This window comes from Mobula hypostoma, chromosome 11, assembly GCF_963921235.1.
Source record: "Mobula hypostoma chromosome 11, sMobHyp1.1, whole genome shotgun sequence".
NCBI lineage: Eukaryota > Metazoa > Chordata > Chondrichthyes > Myliobatiformes > Myliobatidae > Mobula > Mobula hypostoma.
The window spans coordinates 76,397,576-76,414,039 of record NC_086107.1 but is presented as its reverse complement, the minus strand read 5'-3'; the positions used below and the strand labels follow the sequence as shown (position 1 = coordinate 76,414,039).

General features: G+C 49.5%; 1 protein-coding gene across 1 annotated transcript in view; it reads right to left on the bottom strand.

The window, feature by feature from the left end:
- Nucleotides 1-16,464, bottom strand: part of LOC134353478 (myosin-binding protein C, cardiac-type-like) — a 111,498-nt gene that overhangs the window by 15,301 nt on the left and 79,733 nt on the right. Inside the window, exons 17-19 of the mRNA XM_063061481.1 lie at nucleotides 14,375-14,570; nucleotides 7,993-8,132; nucleotides 6,990-7,149 (exon numbers count right to left, since the gene is read on the bottom strand). Coding sequence (XP_062917551.1) covers nucleotides 6,990-7,149; nucleotides 7,993-8,132; nucleotides 14,375-14,570 — 496 coding nt within the window. The remainder of the gene's footprint in view (nucleotides 1-6,989; nucleotides 7,150-7,992; nucleotides 8,133-14,374; nucleotides 14,571-16,464) is intronic.

The window sequence follows — 16,464 nt, the reverse complement described above, 5'->3', positions numbered from 1 at the left end:
GCAATCCTGAGAACGCCACCCTTGAGGTCCTGTCCTTCAGCCTTCTGCCTCGTTCCCGAAACTCACATTTCAGGACCTCATCCATCTTCCTGCCTATGTCGTTGGTCCCAACATGTATCACGACTTCTGGTTGCTTTCCCTCTCATACCAGGATGTCGTGCACCCAGTCATGGACATCCCGGACCCTGGCACCCGGGAGGCAACAAACCATGTGGGTGTCCTTCTCACGTCCACAAAATCTCCTGTCTGCTCCCCTGACTATAGAGTCTCCAATGACGACAGCTCTCCTCTTCTCCGTCCCACCCTTCTGCACCACAGGGTCAGACTCGGTGCCTGCCACCGTGGCTCGCACCTGGTCGGTCATCCCTGCCAACAGTATCCAGGACGGTAAACTTATTATTCAGGGGAATGGCTACAGGGGTGCTCTCCACTACCTGTCTGCTCACCTTTGCTTTCCCCCCTCTGACTGTCACCCAACGACCTGCTTCCGACAGCCTAGGTGTGACTACCTCCCTGTAGCTCTCATCTATGACTGCCTCATTCTCCCTTATGAGTCGAAGGTCACCCAGCTGCTGCTCCAGATTCCTTACACAGTCTTCCAGATCCTCCAGCCGTATGCACTTCTGGCATATGTGACTCTGTGGGAGAGGGGAGTTCCCCCAAGACTGCCACATCTCACATGAGAGGCACATCACCGTCTCAGGAGGCATTGTAAAAACTAACTGTGAGCTAGCTTGTCCTCCGCCTCTTCTCGTCGAAATCTCTCGAGTCAAATCCTCAAAGCTCCACTCCTTCACTGGCCCACTCAAGCACTGGCCGCTTCGCTTGAGCTATCCCTCTATTTACAATGTTTAAACTGAAATGAGGGGCCGGGGAAGGGTCGAGGTGGGTTCAGATACAACATTAAACCTGCAATGAGGGGCCGAGGAAGGGTCGAGGTGGGTTTCGTTATATTCAGCTGCAATGAGGGGCTGGGGAAGGGTCAAGGTGGGTTCCATTACAACATTAAACTGCAATGAGGGGCCGGGGAAGGGTCGAAGTGGGTTCCATTACAATATTAAACCTGCAATGAGGGGCCGGGGAAGGATCGAGGTGGGTTCCATTACAACATTTAAACTTCAATGAGGGGCCAGGGAAGGATCGAGGTGGGTTCAGATACAACATTAACCTTCAATGAGGGACCGGAGAAGGGTCGAGGTGGGTTCGGTTACAACGTTTAACCTGCAATGAGGGGCCGGGGAAGGGTTGAGGTGGGTTCGGTTACAATGTTTAAACTGCAATGAGGGGCCGGGGAAGGGTCGAGGTGGGTTCAGTTACAACATTAAACTGCAATGAGGGGCCGGGGAAGGGTCGAGGCGGGTTCAGTTACAACATTAAATTGCAATGAGGGGCCGGGAAAGGGTCAATATGGGTTCCATTACACCATTTAAACTGCAATGAAGGGCTGGGGAAGGGTCGACAATAGACAATAGGTGCAGGAGTAGGCCATTCAGCCCTTCGAGCCAGCACCACCATTCACTGTGATCATGGCTGATCATCCACAATCAGTACCCCGTTCCTGCCTTCTCTCCATATCCCTTGACTCTGCTATCATTAAGAGCTCTACCTACCTCTTTCTTGAAAGCATCCAGAGAATTGGCCTCCACTGCCTTCTGAGGCAGAGCAGTCCACAGATCCACAACTCTCTGGGTGAAAAAGTTTTTCGTCAACTCCGTTCTAAATGGCTTACCCCTTATTCTCAAATTATGGCCTCTGGTTCTGGACTCCCCCAACATCGGGAACATGTTTCCTGCCTCTAGCATGGTCCAATCCCTTAATAATCTTATATGTTTCAATGAGATCCCCTCTCTTCCTTCTAAATTCCAGTGTATACAAGCTCAGTCACTCCAATCTTTCAACGTATGACAGTCCCGCCATCCCGGGAATTAACTGTGTGAACCTCTGCTGCAATACCTCAATAGCAAGAATGTCCTTCCTCAAATTTGGAGACCAAAAGTGTACACAATACTCCAGGTGTGGTCTCACCAGGACCCTATATAACTGCAGAAGGACCTCTTTGCTCCTATGCTCAACTCCCCTTGTTATGAAGGCCAACATGCCATTAGCTTTCTTTACTGCCTGCTGTACCTGCATGCTTTCCTTCAGTGACTGATGAACAAGGACACCAAGATCTCATTGTACTTCCCCTTTTCCTAAATTGACACCATTCAAATAGTAATCTGCCTTCCTGTTCTTGCCACCAAAGTGGATAATCTCACATTTATTCACATTAAACTGCATTTGCCATGCATCTGCCCACTCACCCAACCTGTCCAAGTCATCCTGCATTCTCATAACATCCTCCTCACATTTCACACTGCCACCAAGCTTTGTGTCATCTGCAAATTTGCTAATGTTACTTTTAACCCCTTCATCTAAATCATTAATGTACATTGTAATTAGCTGCGGTCCCTGCACCAAGCTTTGCGGTACCCCACTAGTCACCGCCTGCCATTCTGAAAGGGACCCGTTAATCCCTACTCTTTGTTTCGAGGTGGGTTCCATTACAACATTAAACTGCAATGAGGGGCCGGGGAAGGGTCGAGGTGGGTTCCATTACACCGTTTAAACTTCAATGAGGGGCCGGGGAAGGGTCGAGCTGGGTTCCATTACAACATTAAACCTGCAATGAGGGGCCGGGGAAGGGTCGAGGTGGGTTCCATTACAACATTAAACTGCAATGAGGGGCCGGGGAAGGGTCAAGGTGGGTTCCATTACACCGTTTAAACTTCAATGAGGGGCCGGGGAAGGGTCGAGCTGGGTTCCATTACAACATTAAACCTGCAATGAGGGGCCGGGGAAGGGTCAAGGTGGGTTCCATTACACCGTTTAAACTACAATGAGGGGCCGGGGAAGGGTCGAGGTGGGTTCCATTACAACATTAAACCTGCAATGAGGGGCCGGGGAAGGGTTGAGGTGGGTTCCATTACACCGTTTAAACTGCAATGAGGGGCCGGGGAAGGGTCGAGCTGGGTTCCATTACAACATTAAACCTGCAATGAGGGGCCGGGGAAGGGTCAAGGTGGGTTCCATTACACTGTTTAAACTACAATGAGGGGCCGGGGAAGGGTCGAGGTGGGTTCCATTACAACATTAAACCTGCAATGAGGGGCCGGGGAAGAGTTGAGGTGGGTTCCATTACACCGTTTAAACTGCAATGAGGGGCTGGGGAAGGGTCAAGGTGGGTTCCATTACACCGTTTAAACTACAATGAGGGGCCGGGGAAGGGTTGAGGTGGGTTCCATTACAACATTAAACTACAATGAGGGGCCAGGGAAGGGTCGAGGTGGGTTCCATTACAACATTAAACTGCAATGAGGGGCCGGGGAAGGGTCAAGGTGGGTTCCATTACACCGTTTAAACTACAATGAGGGGCCGGGGAAGGGTTGAGGTGGGTTCCATTACAACATTAAACTGCAATGAGGGGCCGGGGAAGGGTCAAGGTGGGTTCCATTACACCGTTTAAACTACAATGAGGGGCCGGGGAAGGGTCAAGGTGGGTTCCATTACACCGTTTAAACTACAATGAGGGGCCGGGGAAGGGTCAAGGTGGGTTCCATTACACCGTTTAAACTACAATGAGGGGCCGGGGAAGGGTCAAGGTGGGTTCCATTACACTGTTTAAACTACAATGAGGGGCCAGGGAAGGGTCGAGGTGGGTTCCATTACAACATTAAACTGCAATGAGGGGCCGGGGAAGGGTCAAGGTGGGTTCCATTACACCGTTTAAACTACAATGAGGGGCCGGGGAAGGGTCAAGGTGGGTTCCATTACACCGTTTAAACTACAATGAGGGGCCGGGGAAGGGTCGAGGTGGGTTCCATTACAACATTAAACTGCAATGAGGGGCCGGGGAAGGGTCAAGGTGGTTTCCATTATAACATTAAACTGCAATGAGGGGCGGGGGAAGGGTCAAGGTGGGTTCCATTACACCGTTTAAACTGCAATGAGGGGCCAGGGAAGGGTCGAGGTGGGTTCCATTTACACCGTTTAAACTGCAATGAGGGGCCAGGGAAGGGTCAAGGTGGGTTCCATTACACCGTTTAAACTACAATGAGGGGCCGGGGAAGGGTCAAGGTGGGTTCCATTACACCGTTTAAACTACAATGAGGGGCCAGGGAAGGGTCGAGGTGGGTTCCATTACAACATTAAACTGCAATGAGGGGCCGGGGAAGGGTCAAGGTGGGTTCCATTACACCGTTTAAACTACAATGAGGGGCCGGGGAAGGGTCAAGGTGGGTTCCATTACACCGTTTAAACTACAATGAGGGGCCGGGGAAGGGTCGAGGTGGGTTCCATTACAACATTAAACTGCAATGAGGGGCCGGGGAAGGGTCAAGGTGGTTTCCATTATAACATTAAACTGCAATGAGGGGCGGGGGAAGGGTCAAGGTGGGTTCCATTACACCGTTTAAACTGCAATGAGGGGCCAGGGAAGGGTCGAGGTGGGTTCCATTTACACCGTTTAAACTGCAATGAGGGGCCAGGGAAGGGTCAAGGTGGGTTCCATTACACCGTTTAAACTACAATGAGGGGCCGGGGAAGGGTCAAGGTGGGTTCCATTACACCGTTTAAACTACAATGAGGGGCCAGGGAAGGGTCGAGGTGGGTTCCATTACAAGGTTTAAGAGGTATTTGCTTAGATACATTCCGGGAGTGCTTGAGGAGTTATGGGCCAAATACAGGCAATTGGGACTAGTAGGGAGAAAACTGTGGCTGGTGCAGAGCAATTGGGCCGAAATGCCTATTTCTCCATCAATGACACAGTTGTAGAATAACAGGGTTAGAGAAGTGGGAGCTTTTACCTTCCCCAGTACTGACCATCTAGTCGTTGTGAAACTATTGGAAAGAGAAAACTAAGGGGCAGGTTGGGGATTGATTTGGGATGTTAAGCATGGCTTTGTTTGTGAAACACCCTGTCACCGATATGACGTAATTTTCAAAGATTAACAAAGTACGTGCATCGGTTCATCTCAAAGAAGACACTGCATTCTAAAGGGAGGTTCAACTGTGGCTGCCAAGGGATATCAAACACCGCATAAAAGCACGAGGGGATGTGAAATATAGCATAAATTCGTGAGAGGTTAGAGGATTAGGAAAATTTTAAAAACCAACAGAAGGCCACTAAAAATAATAACCAGTGGAAAAAATTAAATATGAAAGAAAGCTAGCCAATAATATAAAATAAGATGCCAAAAGTTATTTTCAGATATATAAAGAGTAAAAGAGAGCTGGAAGTGGACATTGGACCACTTGTACTTCACCCTAATGCTGGAGAGGTAGTAATGAGAACAAGAAATAGTGGACAAACAGAACAAGTATTTTGTGTCGGTCTTCACTGTGGAAGACACCATCAACCTTCCAGAACTTTGAGAGTGTCGAGGGGCAGAAGTGAGTGTACTCACTTTTACCAAGGAAAGAGAGCTTGGGAAGCTGAACGACCAAAGGAAGCCATCTGGACCAGATTGACTACTCCCCAAGACTCTGCAAGAGATAGCTGAAGAGTTTGTGGAGGCATTAGTGATGATCTTTCAATAATCACTAGAACTGGAATGGTTCCGGAGGACTGGAAAATCCTAAATGTTACTTCACTCTTAAAGAAGGGAGGGAGGCAAAATACAGGAAATTATTGGTCTGACTGCAGTGATTGGTAAAATTGTAGAATCTACTATTAACAATAAGGTTCCATGTGGTAGGCTGATCCAAAAGGTTGCAGGCCTTGAGATCTAAGGTAAGCTGGCAAATTGGATCCAAAATTGACTTGGTGATGGGAGGCAGAGTTTGCCAGAACTCTTTTCTGCTGGAAATCTGTGATCAGTGTTGTACCCTAGAGATCGGTGCTGGGACCCTTGTTTCTAGTATGTTAATGACTTGGATGTGAATGTGGGAAGTCTACAGGTGACCCAGAATTGGTGGTGGTGTGGATTGTGAAAAAAGCTGTCTAAGGTTACATCAAGATATAGATTGGATGGGAAGTTGGGCATAAGAAATTTAACCCTAAAATACAAGAGATTGTGCAGATTCTGACTGTTTATCCCTTGCCACAGATAAAGCCTGGCTTCTTGTTTTCCTCCAGCATTTTGTGTGCGTTGCTCAGGAATTTAATCCTGTCAAGTTCAAAGTTATGTATTTTGTAAGGTAAAATAAAGGTAGATGTGTGGAGAGGAATAAACAGTTATCTCCTCCCTCACCTCATTCAGGGCCGCAGGCAGTCCACCGCCTGTGAATCTGCTGGGGTCATCTAATGTGTCTGATGCTCCTAATGCAGCCTTCTCCACGTAGGTGAGACCTCTTGTAAATTTTGGGACCACTTCATCAATCACCTCCACTCCACCCAGCAAAAGCAGGATTTCACAGTGGCCAAACATTTTAATTCCGATTCCCAATCCCATTCCAACATGTCAGTCCATGGCCGCCTCGTGTGAGAAGATGAGGCCATCCTCAGGGTGAAGGAGCAACACCTTGTATTCTGTTTGGATACACTCCAATCTGATGGCATGAATGTTGATTTCTTACGGTGAACAAATCTCTCCACTTCCCCACCCACCCCCTTCCTCTATTCCCCACTCTGACCTTTTACTTCCTCTCATCTGCCTTTTATCCTTCCCACTGGGTCCCTCCTCCTTCCCTTTCTCCTATGGTGCCCCTCTCCTCTCTTACCAGATTCCTTTTTCTCCAGCCCTTGACCTTTCCTACCAACCTGCCTTCATCTATCACTTTCACTCAAATACAGAAAAGCCCAATAGCTTGCTCAACCTTCCCTCACAATACATGTTCTCTTATCCAGGCTGCATCCTAGTAAACCTCCTCTACACCCTCTTTATATCCACATCTTTCCTGTAATGAGACGACCAGAACTGAACACAATATTCAAGTGTGGTGTGAAAGGCCCATTTCTTTACTCTCTAACTCTGAAGTCCAGATAAGGGAGGACTAGGTCTGTGGGTTACCTGGTTTCTGGATGTAGACACTGTCCTTGCTCTCACCAGCTTCCTCACTCAGACCACACAGATTCTCAGTGAAGACCCTGAAGAAATACTCGTTCCCCACAACCAGGTCTGACACTGAGCACTGGGAGCGCCGATAGTGCTCACAGACAGTGAACCACTCCTGGAGAGTCCAAATACGAGTAGGGAGGTGTAGGGGAGTGGGATGAGGGGTGAGGAAGTAGGGAGATGGGAGTTAAAGGGACAGGCATTGTGAGCAGAGGGAGAGGGGGACACAGACAGGTAGAGGGATGAGAAAGGGAGAGAAAGAGAACAAGACAATTTATCTCCCAGCCCCTACACTAGCTCTATACCTGGTCACCACAGGTTATTATCAAACAACAGTATCGCACGGTGATGAACGGAACCCAGAGCCCCTCCCCCCACCGCTGAGCTGAGTCCTGCAACCTTGACATACAGAATTATAGTGGCTGCTAAACTGCTCTCTCTCACTCTCTCTCCTCCCTTTATCCCTGGCTCTCCTTCCTTCCCTCTATGCCTTCTTCTCTTTAAATCCCCTCACTCTCCCTGTCCTTTTTCTCTTGCCTTTCCACTCTTCCCCACCTTTCCTTATCCCCTCCCCTCCCTTTCACCACAACTCTCCATATCCCCATTCTCCCCTTCCCTTCCCCCACCCCACAACCTCTCTCCCCTATCATTTTCATTATCCCCTTCTCTCCCATCACTTTTTGCTCCTCTCCACCCCCTCTCTCACCCTCCCTTCTGTCCCCAACCCCCTCCCCCTTCCCCTTCCTCTCTTTCACCTTCTATCTATTTCTCTCTTTCTTCTGGTCCCTCTATCCATCACCTGCCCCCAAGTGAAGAGTATGGGACAGCGGGATTGTTCTGACTATGATCAGGACCTAACCTGTGCCCAGCTTCCCAGAATGGTGGGTGGACCCTGCTCTGAGAGCTCCTGCACCCAGCTGAAACTGTTCCACACGCCCAGGTTGCCTCCCTTCCTCACCATGGTCCTTCTGTCCGCCTTCTGAATGGTGTAGCCAGAGATTTCACAGTTGCCACTGTCCGTGGGTGGTTGCCAGGTTAGTGCCACGTTCATCCCCCACACCTCCACCACCTTCACGTTCACCGGAGGTCCTGGCTTGTCTGCGGAGATGACGTAGGTCAATATAAGTTGTAGAGTGAGGAATGCTGGCAAGACTTCAGGAACTGAGTCAAAGTGGCAGAAACTCAAACTCTGTCCGTCTTGGGAGTGTGCGAAGTGGAGGGAGATTCACTCTGTATCTGTCCTATTTAAAAAAGCAACACACATCAAAGTTGCTGGTGAACGCAGCAGGCCAGGCAGCATCCCTAGGAAGAGGTGCAGTCGACGTTTCAAGCCGTGACCCTTCGTCAGGACTAACTGAAGGAAGAATGAGTAAGGGATTTGAAAGTTGGAGGGGGAGGGGGAGATGCAAAATGATAGGAGAAGACAGGAGGGGGAGGGATAGAGCCGAGAGCTGGACAGGTGATAGGCAGAAGGGGATACGAGAGGATCATGGGACAGGAGGTCCGGGAAGAAAGACGGGGGGGGGGGACCCAGAGGATGGGCAAGAGGTATATTCAGAGGGACAAAGGGAGAAAAAGGAGAGTGAGAGAAAGAATGTGTGCATAAAAATAAGTAACAGATGGGGTACGAGGGGGAGGTGGGGCCTAGCGGAAGTTAGAGAAGTCGATGTTCATGCCATCAGGTTGGAGGCTACCCAGAAGGAATATAAGGTGTTGTTCCTCCAACCTGAGTGTGGCTTTATCTTTACAGTAGAGGAGGCCGTGGATAGACATGTCAGAATGGGAATGGGATGTGGTATTAAAATGTGTGGCCACTGGGAGATCCTGCTTTCTCTGGCGGACAGAGCGTAGATGTTCAGCAAAGCGGTCTCCCAGTCTGCGTCGGGTCTCACCAATATATAAAAGGCCACATCGGGAGCACCGGACGCAGTATATCACCCCAGTCGACTCACAAGTGAAGTGTTGCCTCACCTGGAAGGACTGTTTGGGGCCCTGAATGGTGGTAAGGGAGGAAGTGTAAGGGCATGTGTAGCACTTGTTCCGCTTACACGGATAAGTGCCAGGAGGGAGATCAGTGGGGAGGGATGGGGGGGACGAATGGACAAGGGAGTTGTGTAGGGAGCGATCCCTGCGGAATGCAGAGGGGGGGGAGGGAAAGATGTGCTAAGTGGTGGGATCCCGTTGGAGGTGGCGGAAGTTACGGAGAATAATATGTTGGACCCAGAGGCTGGTGGGGTGGTAGGTGAGGACCAGGGGAACCCTATTCCTAGTGGGGTGGCGGGAGGATGGAGTGAGAGCAGATGTACGTGAAATGGGGGAGATGCGTTTAAGAGCAGAGTTGATAGTGGAGGAAGGGAAGCCCCTTTCTTTAAAAAATGAAGACATCTCCCTCATCCTCGAAGGAAAAGCCTCATCCTGACAGCAGATGCGGCGGAGACGGAGGAATTGCGAGAAGGAGATGGCGTTTTTGCAAGAGACAGGGTGAGAAGAAGAATAGTCCAGATAGCTGTGAGAGTCAGTAGGCTTATAGTAGACATCAGTAGATAAGCTGTCTCCAGAGACAGAGACAGAAAGATCTAAAAAGGGGAGGGAGGTGTCAGAAATGGACCAGGTAAACTTGAGGGCAGGGTGAAAGTTGGAGGCAAAGTTAATAAAGTCAACGAGTTCTGCATGCGTGCAGGAAGCAGCGCCAATGCAGTCGTCGATGTAGCGAAGGAAAAGTGGGGGACAGGTACCAGAATAGGCACGGAACATAGATTGTTCCACAAACCCAACAAAAAGGCAGGCATAGCTAGGACCCATACGGGTGCCCATAGCTACACCTTTAGTTTGGAGGAAGTGGGAGGAGCCAAAGGAGAAATTATTAAGAGTAAGGACTAATTCCGCTAGACGGAGCAGAGTGGTGGTAGAGGGGAACTGATTAGGTCTGGAATCCAAAAAGAAGCGTAGAGCTTTGAGACCTTCCTGATGGGGGATGGAAGTATATAAGGACTGGACATCCATGGTGAAAATAAAGCGGTGAGGGCCAGGGAACTTAAAATCATCGAAAAGTTTAAAAGCGTGAGAAGTGTCACGAACATAGGTCGGAAGGGATTGAACAAGGGGTGATAAAACAGTGTCGAGGTATGCAGAAATGAGTTCGGTGGGCAGGAGCAAGCTGAGACAATAGGTCGGCCAGGACAGGCAGGTTTGTGGATCTTGGGTAGGAGGTAGAAACGGGAAGTGCGGGGTGTGGGAACTATAAGGTTGGTAGCAGTGGATGGGAGATCCCCTGAGCGGATAAAGTTGGTGATGGTGTGGGAGACAATGGCCTGGTGCTCCTTAGTGGGGTCACGATCGAGGGGTAAATAAGAGGAGGTATCCGCGAGTTGTCGCTGTGCCTCGGCAAGGTAGAGGTCAGTACACCAGACTACAACAGCACCCCCCTTATCGGCGGGTTTAATAATAAGGTTAGGATTAGTGCGGAGGGAGTGGAGAGCAGAGCGTTCGGAAGGAGTGAGGTTGGAATGGGGACAAGGTGCGGTGAAGTCGAGACGGTTGATGTCCCGTCGGCAATTAGCGATAAAGAGATCCAGAGCAGGCAGAAGACCAGAGCGGGGTGTCCATGAAGAAGAGGAGGGTTGAAGACGGGAGAAGGGGTCATCGGTGGGGGTGGAAGAGTCCTTGCCGAAGAAGTAGGCTCGGAGACGGAGACGGCGGAAGAAGAGTTCCGCATCGTGGCGAACACGGAACTCGCTGAGGTGTGGGCGAAGGGAGACAAAGGTGAGGCCCTTACTGAGGACAGAGCGTTCTGCCTCTGACAGTTGAAGGTCGGAGGGGATGGTAAAGACCCGGCACGGATGAGAGCTGGGATCAGAGGGGGGAGGGGGGAGGCTGGGGGTGTCAATGAAGAGGGGAGGGTTGGAGTGAGAGGAAGATGGAGCCTCCGAGGGCCCAGGAATTGACGGTGGGATCTGAGGAAGACGGGGCTGCGGAGTGGTGGTGGGGGAAGGGGAACGGGAGGGGGGAGGGAGGAACAACACCTTATATTCCTTCTGGGTAGCCTCCAACCTGATGGCATGAACATTGACTTCTCTAACTTCCGCTAGGCCCCACCTCCCCCTCGTACCCCATCTGTTACTTATTTTTATGCACACATTCTTTCTCTCACTCTCCTTTTTCTCCCTCTGTCCCTCTGAATATACCCCTTGCCCATCCTCTGGGTCCCTCCCCCCTTGTCTTTCTTCCCGGACCTCCTGTCCCATGATCCTCTCATATCCCTTTTGCCAATCAATTGTCCAGCTCTTGGCTCCATCCCTCCCCCTCTTGTCTTCTCCTATCATTTCGGATCTCCCCCTCCCCCTCTCACTTTCAAATCCCTTACTCACTCTTCCTTCAGTTAGTCCTGACGAAGGGTCTCGGCCTGAAATGTCGACTGTACCTCTTCCTAGAGATGCTGCCTGGCCTGCTGCGTTCACTAGCAACTTTGATGTATGTTGCTTGAATTTCCAGCATCTGCAGAATTCCTGTTGTTTTTTTTTCTATTTAAAAAAGATTTACTTACATATTTACAATATTTACTTCATATTATTTAAAATGGTTACAAAATTCACATTTTCAGATTAAACAGTTCTGTCCTTGTGCAGCATATACTCTGACCCCTGCAGTGCCCACTAATCCCAGAGATCCTCACTCAGCACTGATATATCCTCAGAAGGTGGTCAGGCAATCAGCTCGGACGGAGCACTCAACTGCACGCCTACCTGTATCTGTGACCTCCACCTTGGCCAGGGCCCTGAGCTAACCAATAATCGCCTGATTGGCTTCACCACCACCCCAACTCCGCACCAGTTGCCCAAAGATCAGGAGTGCGGGATCTGTTCAGGCCAGGCAGGTGGGGGTTTAACCTGGTCAGAATCAACCCCGTCCCCCCCCCCACAACACCCACAAGCAGCTCAATCCCTGTTGTACCAGGGCGGCCTGGAGCTTTGCCATGGGATCCAGCAGCACAGGCAGGTCACTAGCCAGCTAGTCCGTCCTCCATCTGAGATCAGAGGTCCCTGGGTTGGAAACAGGGACTGTACTCTCACATCCAGTGCAGTAGGAGAAAACGATGGAAAACAGTAGCCCTGCTTGGACCATGGCAGAGGCACTCATCCTGGCCCCCAGGATGGAGAGGTGGGCCTCAACGGATCAGATTACAAAAAGAGGTGATGAGAAGCCAGGAATGGTTTGGGGTGTGGGCTAATGGGTGGGGAATGATAGAGTTGGGAAGCCTAGGGTTAGGGACATACACACATACGGGCGCAGTTGATGTTGAAGCCGGATGTCCAGCCTTCAAAATATAAAAGTGATGAGGGACATGGATAGAGCGGAGAGTCGCAGTCTGTTTCCCAGAGCAGGGGGCTCTAAAAGTTAAGGCTTAGGAGGGGAAAAGGACAGCTCTTTCCACACAGAGAGTGATGCGTAGATGGATTGAGCTACTAGTAGAAGTGCCAAATGTGGGTACAATTACTACGTTTAAAAGACACCTGGGTAAAAAAGATTGAGGGATTCTGGCCAATAGAAGGCAAGCTCAGGTAGGTTTGGCAAGGATGAAATGGGGTGAAAAGCCTTTCCCTCCACTGTCTGACTCTACAAACCTTGTGTTGAATGATAACTTTGTGATGGTGACATGGCTGGCAAGTGTTGAAATGAGGACAGGGAGAATGTAGAACGTGGTAGAGCTTTTAAAAGGCATATGTGGCAAACCTGGGTACAATTACAATGTTTAAAAGGTGTTTGTACAGGTTCATGGATATGAAAGGTTCAAAGGGATGTGAGCCACAGGAAAGCAAATGGGACCATCTCAGGTGAGCAGATTGGCCAGCATGTACCAGTTGGACCAAAATCCTAAAGAAAATGGACTTTTACCTTTACATAGAACATAGAAATCTACAATACATTACAGGCCTTTCAGCCCACGTGACCTACTCCAGAAACTGCCTAGAATTTCCCTACCACATGTATTCTAAGCTCCATGTATCTATTTAGAGTCTCCTGAAAGACCCTATTGTATCCACTTCCACCACCATCACTGGCCGTGCATTCCATGCACCCATAACTCTGTGTGTGAAAAACTTACCCCTGACATCCCCTCAATACCTATTTCCAAGCACCTTAAAACTATGCCCCCTCGTGTTAGCCATTTCAGCCCTAGGAAAAAGTCTCTGGCTATCTATCAGATCAGTGCCTCTCATCATCTTATACACCTCTATCAGATCACCTCTCATTGTACGTCACTCCAAGGAGAAACGCCAAGTTCACTCAACCTATTCTCATAAGGGACGATCTCCAATCCAGGCAACATCCAAGCAAATCTCCTCTGCACTCTCTCTATAGTATCCACATCCTTCTTGTACTGAAGTGACCAGAACTGAACACAGTACTCTAAGTAGGGTCTGACCAAGGTCTTATATAGCTGTAACATTACCTCACGGCTCTTGAATTCAGTCCCACAGTTGATGCATGCCATCACACCAGACCCCTTCTTAACCACAGAGTCAACCTGCGCAGCAGCTTTGGATGTCCTATGGACACGGACCCCAATATCTCTTTGATCCTCCACACTGCCAAGAGTCTTACCATTAATACCATATTCTGTCTTCAAAGCTGACCTACCAGAATGAACCACTTCACACTTAACTGGGTTGAACTCCATCTGCCACTTCTCAGCCCAGTTCTGCATCCTATCAATGTCCCTCTGTAGCTTCTGATAACCTTTCAGACTACCCACAATTCCCCCAACTTTTGTGTCATTAGCAAACTTACTAACCCACCCTTCTACTTTCTCATGCGGGTCATTTATGAAAATCACAAAGAGGAGGGGTCCCAGAACAGATCCCTGCGGAACACCACTGGTCACTGTCCTCTTTGCAGAATACAAACCATCTACAAACACCCTTTGCCTTCTGTGTGCAAGCCAGTTCTGGATCTACAAAGCAAGGTCTCCTTGGATCCCATGCCTCCTTACTTTCCAAATGAGCCTTGCGTGGGGAACCTTATCAAATACCTTACTGAAATCCATATACACTCTTCAGCTTCATGAATGTGTTTTGTTAACTTATGCTTCTGTGATGCTGTTTTATATTGCACCTGGGAACACATTTACTCATGCTTATGACAATAAACTCAGCTTGATTGGTTTTGACTCTATAACTGTGTGACTTGATGAGCCAGACCTACATGTTAAGGGAGGTGGAAAATGCTGATACTCTGGGTGAGGAGAACGATGGCCAGTGCTGTCTTGGGCCTTGGTTCTGTGAGGCCCCACTAGTGACTGAGGGACAGGATGCAGCAGAGATGGCAGTTGGTCCCCATACCTATAACCTGAATGTGGATGCTGGCTGTGTCCTGGATGTTTTCAATCTGCACCTCCAGCTGGTAGATCCCTGAATGCTGACGCTCGGCCCTGCGGATGAACAGGATTGTGTCGGTGTCACTGTTGCGGACGGTGATGGTCTGGACATCCAGGGGCTTTTCATCCTTCACCCACCTGACCTTTGGCCTGGGTTTGCCCTGCAAGAGGAGGAGGTACTTTTAGACACAAAATACTCTGCAGATACTGGAGTCAAAGCAACACTCACAACACGCTGGAGGAACTCAGCAGGTCGGGCAGCATCCGTGGAAACGATCAGTTAACATTTCAGGCCAGAACCGTTCAGTCCTGACGAAGAGTTCTGGCCCAAAACATTGACAGATCATTTCCATGGATGCTGCCCTACCTGCTGAGTTCCTCCAGCATGTTGTGAGAGGTACCTGCAACCTCCAGGGGACCCACATGCAGACCTAGAGACACAGCAGCTCGCGTGCATAAAGTCCTGATCCAAAACCTTTGCATAAATTCTTCCTGCATCCTCAGAAAATAAACAGGTTTGGGGGTGAACCATCTAACCTGAGCCTGCCCCAGCATTCTTCACGGTCTTGGCTGATATTCTATCTTCCAGCACTATCCCACGATTTCCTCACATTCAGAAACCTATCTAACTCTGTTCTCAGTAAGTTCAACAACAGGGCTCAGCTCAGAGACTTCCCAATGTTCATCACCTTCTTTGTGAAAAAAATAATGAAACAGCTTGCTGCGTTTTCTCCTGTGTACCTCTCTATTCCTCTTTTCTCGTTTATTCATTGAAATTTTTATGTCTTGCACTGTATTGCTGCCACTTAACAACAAATTTAATTCGCACAACATTCTGCAGAACATTCCAGAACACCAACAAAATACTGGAAGAACTCAGTGGTACGAGGGGCATTAGCGGAAGTTAGAGAATGCAATGTTCATGCCATCAGGTTGGAGGCTACCCAGACGGAATATAAGGTGTTGTTCCTCCAACCTGAGTGTGGCTTCATCTTTACAGTAGAGGAGGCCATGGATAGACAAATCAGAATGGGAATGGGATGTGGAATTAAAATGTGTGGCCACTGGGAGATCCTGCTTTCTCTGGTGGACAGAGCATAGGTGTTCAGCAAAACGATCTCCCAGTCTGCGTCGGGTCTCACCAATATATAGAAGGCCACATCGGGAGCACCGGACACAGTATATCACCCCAGCCGACTCACAGGTGAAGTGTCGCCTCACCTGGAAGGACTGTCTGGGGCCCTGAATGGCGGTAAGGGAGGAAGTGTAAGGGCATGTGTAGCACTTGTTCCGCTTACAAGCATAAGTGCCAGGAGGGAGATCAGTGGGGAGGGATGGGGGGGGGGGGAATGAATGGACAAGGGAGTCGCGTAGGGAGAGATCCCTGTGGAAAGCAGAGAGAGGGATGAAGGGAAAGATGTGCTTAGTGGTGGGATCCCGTTGGAGGTGGCGGAAGTTACGGAGAATAATACATTGGACCCAGAGGCTGGTGGGGTGGTAGGTGAGGACCAGGGGAACCCTATTCCTACTGGGGTGACGGGAGGATGGAGTGAGAGTAGATGTGCGTGAAATGGGGGAGATGCATTTGAGAGCAGAGTTGATGGTGGAGGAAAGGAAGCCCCTTTCTTTAAAAAAAGGAAGACATCCTCGTCCTGGAATGAAAAGCCTCATCCTGAGAGCAGATGCGGTGGAGACGGAGGAATTGCGAGAAGGGGATGGCATTTTTGCAAGAGACAGGGTGAGAAGAGGAATAGTCCAGATAGTTGTAAGAGTCAGTAGGCTTATAGTAGACACAGTAGATAAGCTGTCTCCAGAGATAGAGACAGAAAGATCTAGAAAGGGGAGGGAGGTGTCGGAAATGGACCAGGTAAACTTGAGGGCAGGTTGAAAGTTGGAGGCAAAGTTAATGAAGTCAACGAGCTCAGCATGCGTGCAGGATGCAGCGCCAATGCAGTCGTCAATGTAGCGAAGGAAAGGTGGGGGACAGATACCAGAATAGGTTTGGAACATACATCGTTCCACAAAGCCAACAAAGACAGGCCAACAAAAAGACCC